The 9,009-nt window shown below is 39.5% G+C and overlaps 1 protein-coding gene across 1 annotated transcript; it reads left to right on the forward strand.

The window, feature by feature from the left end:
- Positions 1 to 2,231: 2,231 nt before the first annotated feature.
- LOC115692769 (protein indeterminate-domain 12-like) lies at positions 2,232 to 6,976 on the forward strand. Its single transcript, XM_030619725.2, has 3 exons — positions 2,232 to 3,138; positions 3,293 to 3,695; positions 5,847 to 6,976. Exons 1-3 carry the CDS (start codon positions 2,895 to 2,897, stop codon positions 6,658 to 6,660), a joined length of 1,461 nt encoding a protein of 486 aa, XP_030475585.2. The 5' UTR covers positions 2,232 to 2,894; the 3' UTR covers positions 6,661 to 6,976.
- The last annotated feature ends 2,033 nt before the right edge of the window (positions 6,977 to 9,009 follow it).

Genomic DNA, 9,009 nt, shown 5'->3' on the forward strand with positions numbered 1-9,009 from the left:
GAGCAAGATATTCCTCGCATCAACCTGAACTTTTTTTTTTGCCTTAAAGGAGAATCACGAAGCATAAATCTCACCTTATCCCAAAAGAAAAGCAACATGAATCTCACTCACTCCCAAAAGCCAATTTGATATATAAAAGATTTAGATCAAAAGAACCGACATTGGATTCCATTGCTCGCAAGAGTGAGCCCAAAAATCGAATGCAAACTCCTATCAAATTATTCAAAACCCTACATCATAATCTGGAATGCATCACTTGATATGCAATCATTTACGGGTGTAGCATGAATATACCCTTGTGTACCTCTCTTTAACCTTTAAGGGCTTAAAGTGATGGTTAGCTTGAGGCCACGCATGCGCTCTGGAGAAAGGGAATATTATCTACCTCTTGCACTTTATTTTTTGGGCAACCTTGATTGCACATGGTCATCTATATGTGAGGAGGAAATCCCATGAAGATGCAGATTGTCATGCAAAGGTTGTTGACGAAATGAACAGGGAGAATAAAAGGGTCTTGCACACACTCTCTCTCTACATGGCTTTAGGTTGAGGTTTGGAATAATAAAAGTTAAAGAAGAAGGGGAAAGAAAAGAGGGAAGAGACCTTCCGAATTCGCCTTGGTGGGGTTTGCTCGTGCACTTTCACTACAGAGAGAGAGAGAGAGAGAGAGAGAGAGAGAGAGAGAGAGAGAGAGAGAGAGAGAGAGAGAGAGAGAAATTGGCTTCAAAAAAAAGTCAGCGATTATGAATTGAGGTGATTAGTCACAGAGTTTAGCAATAGCAACGCTATTAGAAGATGCTAATGATTCATGCAAAAGTATATGCATATGCAAGTTTATATCTTCAAAACTAGGAAACTTAACCTTTGAAACTAGGTCAAGAAAGAAATATTATATCCTTAAAACATTATGGGGGTAATGTTAGATATAGAAGCTAGTTCACCCAGTGACGGTAATGTGACAAACCAAGAGTTAAGTTAGAGAGTTATTCTTATTTTATACGCTACACAAGTCCGTCCTATCATTTCACAAATCAATTTCGTGAAATATAGTTACACATATGGCATTATGCATTAAGTAAGCATTATAAAAGGTAACTTAGAATTTGAAATTATATAGTATCAATTATCATACACACACAATGTGCTTTTGGGAAAAATTATGAATAAAAGAAAGATTCGGGCAATTGATGATTCAATCATGGTTTTGTGGGGTTCCAAAAAGGTTAAGAGGGCGTCACACATCTTTAGCAAATAGCCTTTGCTTCCTCTTGGGCTTTATAATCCTGCTCATTCTCCAATGTATTATGTCTCAAATGCTCGCGTAAGCAACCCTTTCCTTTTGATAAATCATTCCATTCAAATCAATGTCCTTTTATATCATCTTTGGCATTTGGGCATTTTATAACAGGAACAAAGGAAGAGACAGGAAAGTGCCAACGTCACACCGTGTATTGATTATTTAAGTAAAATTTACAGAAACAACTCTAGTAGAAAAGAAAAGAAAAAATATGTAAACATGGCTGAAGCAAGAGATATGGAATTTTCCAAAAAAGACCAAATAATGATAAGAGAGGGTGAGTTAGGATTTTTCCCATTGTGAGTCGGGATAGAAATTCCGCTCATGAAATCATATTTACCTTCTTCGTTCATGTTATATGATCTAATTGTTAAAGTATTTTAATGTGATTGTAAAATGATTCTATTAAGAATAACTAAAATTGTGACAATTCTTGACAATTTGAATTAAGTTGCATCACATCATGTTGCATGGAATTTGAATTTCTCTCGTGGAATCTTTGATATATTCAAGTGTTTTGGTCTTATGTCATGTCAGAAATGTCATCCTTATTTGCGATTCTCTGTCTCTCTAAACAGCTTCTTTAAGGGTTTTTCTTAGCTTTTTTTTTCCTAGGTCTTATTGCAATATCATCCTTTTTCCTTTATATATGTATATTGCCCACCTCAGCCTCCCGGCCCTCCCCCGTGGGTCTGCCACTGTAATCATAATCTTTCTCTGGGCTTCTCTGCACACATAATTATCTGCAACAAAGCTTCTGAATTTCTTTTGCTTCCTTTTCTTTTTCTTTGACCTACAAATTATATATTCTCTCTCCCCCATCTCTCTCTCCCTTTATGCAAATTTGCGGTGTATAAAACGACAGAAACGAGAGGGTTTTTGGGAAGTAGAAGCAGCAGCCAGAGAGAGAGAGAGAGAGAGAGAGAGAGAGAGAGAGAGAGATGTTTTTTTAGGGAACCCACATCACCATCTTAATATTATCTCTGCTCTATCCGCGTTTTGATCCATGCATGGTGTGAGTGAGTGATAGAGTGAGCTAACATTTGATAGCTCTTGATGGGTCTTCAGAGAGATACGTATGAGCTCCCTTTGTAGCTTCAGGCTTTGCTCAGAGACAAGCAATCCATATGTGTTGGACAGTGACCTTGGAGAGTTGCCCATCATCACCATCTCTTCACGAGAGAGACCTTTCATTTTCATTTTTGTTTTCTTTTGGTCTCAATTCATGCCTTTGTTTAGCTACCCAATGAGTGACGCCTTTCTGTTTCTTCTCTGTGGCCTATATATTCCTGCACTATTTGTCACCTCTCATTGACTAAACTGCTCTCATCTCTAGCTTTGCCGGCACTCTCCGCTTCTCTCGTTCCTTCCAAAGATGCAAAATATAGGACACTCTTACAAGTACATAGTGAGCCAAAGTTTCAATTACACAAGATAGAGATAGAAAGAAAAGCAAAAGAAAGAGAGATCAAGATAAAAGATTCAAAATTATTCATCACTTGGAGCATTTTTCTTTGTTTGTATTTCCTCTCTCTCTCTCTCTCTCTCTCTCTCTCTCTCTCTCTCTGTTGGATCAGTCTTTGCCTTTAAGGAGACCATGTTTCCTGCAACCATGTCCAATTCCACTACCGCGTCTGATGAAGCAAGTGTCTCTTCTGGTGCAAGAGTGTTGGATTTTTGCAGCTTCAACTACAACAACACCGATACTGCCAACAAGAACAATCAAGAAAATTCACTGCAACAGCAACCCCAACAACTGATCACCCCCATTCACAACAACTCTCCACAGCATCAGCAGCAGAAGAAGATCAGGAAGAAGAGAAGCCTCCCTGGAAACCCAGGTCAGTCATTATTAATACCCACTTGATTTAATCAAAGAAAGACGGATACCCACTGAATTTAATCAACTTGTATGGCATCTTCATTCATAATTTATAAAAAAGGAGGAGAAAAATTTAACATGTTGGGTCATCAAGATTCATCCTTTCTTGGCAGACCCAGATGCAGAAGTGATTGCACTGTCCCCAAAGACCCTCCTGGCCACGAACAGGTTCGTGTGCGAGATCTGCAACAAGGGGTTCCAGAGGGACCAGAACCTGCAGCTCCACAGGAGAGGCCACAACCTCCCATGGAAGCTGAAGCAGAGGAGTGGCAAAGACCAGGTGGTTAGGAAGAGGGCTTATGTGTGCCCTGAGCCCACCTGTGTCCACCACCACCCTTCGAGGGCTCTCGGTGACCTCACAGGCATCAAGAAGCACTTCTGCCGGAAGCATGGAGAGAAGAAGTGGAAGTGTGAAAAATGCTCTAAGATTTATGCGGTCCAGTCTGATTGGAAGGCTCACTCCAAGACCTGTGGAACCAGAGAGTATAGATGTGACTGTGGCACTCTCTTCTCCAGGTAAGTAATCATCATTTCGATTAATTAATTCTTATGATTACTCTCTATCTCTCTCAAATTAATCTCTCATTTTCCTCGATTTTGTTTTAATTGTTTTTTCATAATGCCTCGTTTAGCGAATACTATTCCTTCAGCAGCAACTGACATTCAACTTTTGAATACTGATGGCTCTGGTCAAACATGCAGCCTTCTTGTTATGCATTTATAGAATGCTTGCGTACCCAGTTTTTGTTAACATACTTCGAATGCCTAGCATTATCTGGCTCTTTGCAAGAATGTATAATGGTGAGCTTGCATGGGATTTCCGTGGGGAAAAAATGCCCTTTATTGGGGCCAAGTCTCTTACTATGGTGATATTCCAAGAAGAAGTGAGAGAAACTCGGTTCTGAAACGAAAAATAGAAAATATAATACTCGGTAATTAAAAAAATGATTCATTTTTGAAGTGAATGATTTCCCCAGTGACCCTTTATGGGTAAAAATGAGCTGGTCTTGTGTAAGCTTCTGATGCATCTTGCAGTTCCTGAGAATCGAAGAAAGAATCACCATGCATACCCTCTCTCTCTCTCTCTCTCTCTCTCTCTCTCTCTCTCTCTCCAATTCTTCCGCATTATCAGCCAAAAAATAATAGAGAAAAGGGAAAAGTGTGGTAATATTACTACTTTTCGGTACTTAGGAACTGCAGTCACGAGGGCAATGATAGAGATTTTCTTCTTGCTCGGTGAAAAAAGTAAAAGAAGTTCAGCTTTAATAGGAGCCATGAAAAGTCCTGGACGATCTGTTTTCCCCATTTCATATTTTAAACAATGCCATTGATTAATTCACGCTTTTTGCAGAGAATCCTTCTTAAATGACTGACTGTAGAACTCTCGTCATCATGAATACTGTCGAATACTGTCGAATCTGCCATTGCCAATGCTTACCAGTCTACCTATACACACACAGGAAAACAAAAGGAATTGCACATTCGTCTTTTCTTGGGTTTGCAAAGACAATGATATGCACATTTCTTTTCTTTCTGGGGTCGAGCAATTATCTTGGATAAGGTGGTGGATCCACTCGAATTATTTGGCACCGATTTCGAGATTTTGAGCCATCTGTGTCTCTATGTCCACACTCACATTCACATTTTGCATGAACGGCACCAGCGTCCCTCTCTCTATCTCTCTCTACTTTTATGTTGACCATTGGAGCAAAATTCCCTTCTTTGTGTCTGCGTACGCTTTAATGACGTCCTTAGGCGCCTTTCTAATCCTCATGCGTAACTGTAGGCCCTCGCTATATGGTGATGATTTCTTTCTCTAAAGTCGTTTGACAATGGTGGCCTACTTCCTTTCTAATTGTTTCTTCTTTCTTTTTCTTGAAAGACTTTGTTACTTATTGCGTCGTCCCTTTTTGCATGAACTTCCCAAATCCCGAGAGCTTCATTATTTATGTGCTTTGTATCATTGACTGATGCACGTATGAACTTACAACTTAACTCCTTGGTGAGATCAGTGTCACTGATGCATCGATAATTGCCTCAATTCTTAACTCATGACTTACTACTGTTCTTATAATAACCCAAGTAAGACTCGCAAGCATACATCGAATAATTAGTTCAACCTAGGAAGTTCTTCCTTGAATTTGTTATAAAAAGATTAAGTCGATCGCAGTGCATAAAAGAGTATTGCGACTTAGAATAGAAGTCACGGGTATAATAAAGACGTGAACCTCACGTTCTTCTAGCATTTTCGCAGCGGGAATGGATGATGCTTGCTGTGTTTTCAAGTATCAGCAATAGCTTTGACAATAGAAGTGCTATCTAGAAAGAGATGCATTGAAATATATTTGTTGTACTTGATCATCAAAGCCTTGCAAATACCACTCAATTCAGTTTGCTTCGCTTTAATAACATCAGAATTAACATTATATATACACCGTGTATAACTTTTTTTTTTTACATAATTCTCAGCTCTCACCGTTGAAATAAGCAGTTTAGTTCTTTATCGATAATAAAGTTACCCGCATTGCTGGTGTTAGATGTGACATGCGTACAAAAATGGTTACACAACCTTTTGGAGTTCATATTCATCCATAACATCAACCTTCCTTTCTTTATCTTCATTGAAACTATGTTTAACTCATCCAAATCTCTCTTTGTTGCACACAGGAAGGACAGCTTTGTGACGCATAGAGCATTTTGTGATGCACTAGCTGAAGAGAGTGCAAGGCTCTCAGCGAGTCAACTCACCACCATTGACCCAAACATCCCTCTTCACCACCACCACCTTCACCCACCACCCGCTCTCTTCCCTCTCCCCTCCCTCCTCTCCAGCCAGCCACCGCAGCCGACAACCCACGTTTCCCTCACCCCCAACTGGGATCCACCCCAAAACCCTAGCCACCCTCCGCGGGTCCTTGTAAAACCCGAAACCCTCCGTTTCCAAGTCCCTATGCTCTCCTCACAACCACAGCTCATCTTTCAAGAGCCGCCCGGCTACAAGGCCATGATCGCCTCGCCCTTCCAAGCCCTCCACAGTGCTGCCGCCATTGCGCCGGCGCACCTCTCAGCCACTGCACTGCTCCAGAAGGCCACCACCATGGGCGCAGCGGCCACTTCTGCCACCAGCCACCACCACCATCATCACTCAGCTCGCTCGGCCAGCCACATTGCATCGCTCAGCATGAGGGCTGACTACGGCGCACCCAGTGTTCCCCCGGAGCTCGTCAAAGAGCTGGCAGCATCGCCTTTGGAGAGCCTCGGGGCATGGCGGAAGAGCAACGGGATGACAAGGGACTTCCTGGGATTGACCGGAGAGGTGGACGCCGGGGGCGGGAGGGTCCACGTGGGGGACTTGCTAGGGTTAACTAAGGGGATGGAGCTTCAACAGGCGTATGGGAGCGAGCAATCTGCGTTGAAGATTAGTGATGGTTTTGGCTTTGCGGATCAGAACAATGCAAGCTGCTTCTCAGGCTTGGAGTGATAGTTGAAGTGGAAATATGGCATGGCCAAAAGCGGTATTAATCTTCAGTGACTTTTAGCGTTTAAACTTTACGATGAGTCTTTAAGGTATGGTGGGTGGTGTTAAATAGCCATCCAATGTCATTGGGAAGATACTAAATGAAAAGACATAGAGGAAGAAAAAAGAAAATTAGGGTTTTTTCCCTCATCAAGCAGGCGTTTTCTTGGTGGAGTTTTTTATTTCTAGGGGAATTTTCATAATCTTTAGATGCTTAGTTTTGTTACCTGTGGAAGAATGGTGCACATTTTCCTTGGTCTAAGGTTTATTTTCCTTATCATATTTGAGTATTTTTCCAAGCGGAAGCAACAATGCTTTATATGATCGAAGCTGGACGAGTGCCCTTTTTACTGGACCCTCCCACCAAACATGCAAGTAATTACATGTGTTAGAGAGAGATTGTTGCTTTTGACTTGATGTCTGTTTATAATGTCTCGTCAATCAGCACCCAGCAGTAAAAAATTAATGGGTTTATAAGGGTTAATAAATTGTAACATTCACCTCATGTACACTACTAGTGTAAACTAGGATGAGTTCCACAATATTAGTAAATCAATGAGCAAGTATAGACATTTTAGTTTTTTTTAAGTATTTCTTGCACACTTGTTAATTGATGATCGACCAGAACTTGTGGAATTTATCTTTAGATAATCACCATGCACAACATGTGTTTGCATGGACTTTAAGACCATTTTCAAGATATAGAAGTTGAGGAGAGTCGAGAGCGCAGCACTCAATGCATGTGCATGCAGATTAGTTGAGATGAAAATTTGGATACGAAATATTGTTTGAAAAACCAAAAAAAAAGAAGAAGAAAAAGATTGAAGTGACTCGCGTTCACATTGTTGTCCCTATTACCAATCTAGTACAAAAACTTTCGTACCTAACTTGCCAAAACAAGGCATGACATAATAATATACGAAGTAGATGATAAGGTAAGTATGGATTAAAACAAAGTAAATAGTGACAAAAGATAGCGTTGATTTGGAGGGCTTGTCAAATTCGATACCATCAAAGCCGTCGAAACAGTTAGAGCTCAAGTTGAACTAAAGCGTAATTATGTGTTCAACTCTCCCAATTGTAACAAAGATATGTCAATGTGCATAATTACACCGTCTCATTTCCCATCTGATAATTATATTTCGTAGTTCAGGAAAGATCACTTCGAGGGCTTTTAATGTCTCTAAAACAGACAATACAAATTACATAACGTATTTTATTCGCACTTTTAGAATAAAGTGCCACAACGTATAAACAAATTTTAAAATGCACCGCTGGATTTTCATTTTCAGTTTAATGACTCAATTATCTAGAATCGATGTCTCGAAAAATTTATAAAAAAATCCTTATTATCCTAAGCACGAAGTGGTAGAGCATTCTAAGAAGAATTATAAAAAGAATTAAAATGACAAAATTTTCAAATTTTTTTTTGGAAAAAGCAAGAGAGTATATTCTTGGGATTAAATGGAGGATGGCAAAGTGACGAAGATAAGCCAAGTACGACGGGGGTGACGTGAGCATGTCGGTGGAGCGTGCCCCACACTTGACGAATCTACCCCTCCTCCTCCGGTCCAATCCAAAGCCAACCAAGGTGACAGTGACTACTGCCCTCCTTCCTTTGAAAAATTCGAAGAAAATAAGGAATGTAAAATTTTCCCATGCATGCACATTAGTCAAATTATTTATAATAATAATAGTAATAGTAATAATAACAATAATATAATACAGCCCGAATGACAATGACTGCCCTCATGTTTTTTTTTTGCATATTATATTTAAAATATTAATTGAATACGATGTTGTCATCCTATCAAATTTCCGGTCAAATCTATTAACACGGTACGAGCTTAGAAAGGACACTCGGATTTGATGGACCATGGTGAGAATCAATGACTATCTAAGATGGTAATCCTATCGGACAATGAAAAAAATTCTTTTGTACAAGAAAGAAGTCGATTAAGTCTAACTCAAAGCAAACCATTTTGATTAATTATGTTAAAAAAGTGCCTCCAAACAATTGAGCTTGGAGAAAATGCATATTATCAGTGCTCTTGAAATTCATAACTTCTTAGGGGAAATTCTATAGTTTCTGCCCTTACTTACTTCGCTTTAAATTATCAAATTTAATAGGGTTAATATCACGAAAAAATCCCAAATTAGGACACCTGTGACGAATTTGCTTAAAACTAATTTTTTGACTACAAAAAATTCAAATTTGTACACTTATGACAAATTTACCATTTGTTTATTTTCCATTAAATTTTACTTTTAAATTGATGAGTTAGATGATATGTGACAGTTGATAGGTATATC

This window comes from Syzygium oleosum, unplaced genomic scaffold (genome assembly GCF_021117445.2).
Source record: "Syzygium oleosum isolate NSW1041296 unplaced genomic scaffold, Sole_v2.1 Sole_v2.30, whole genome shotgun sequence".
NCBI lineage: Eukaryota > Viridiplantae > Streptophyta > Magnoliopsida > Myrtales > Myrtaceae > Syzygium > Syzygium oleosum.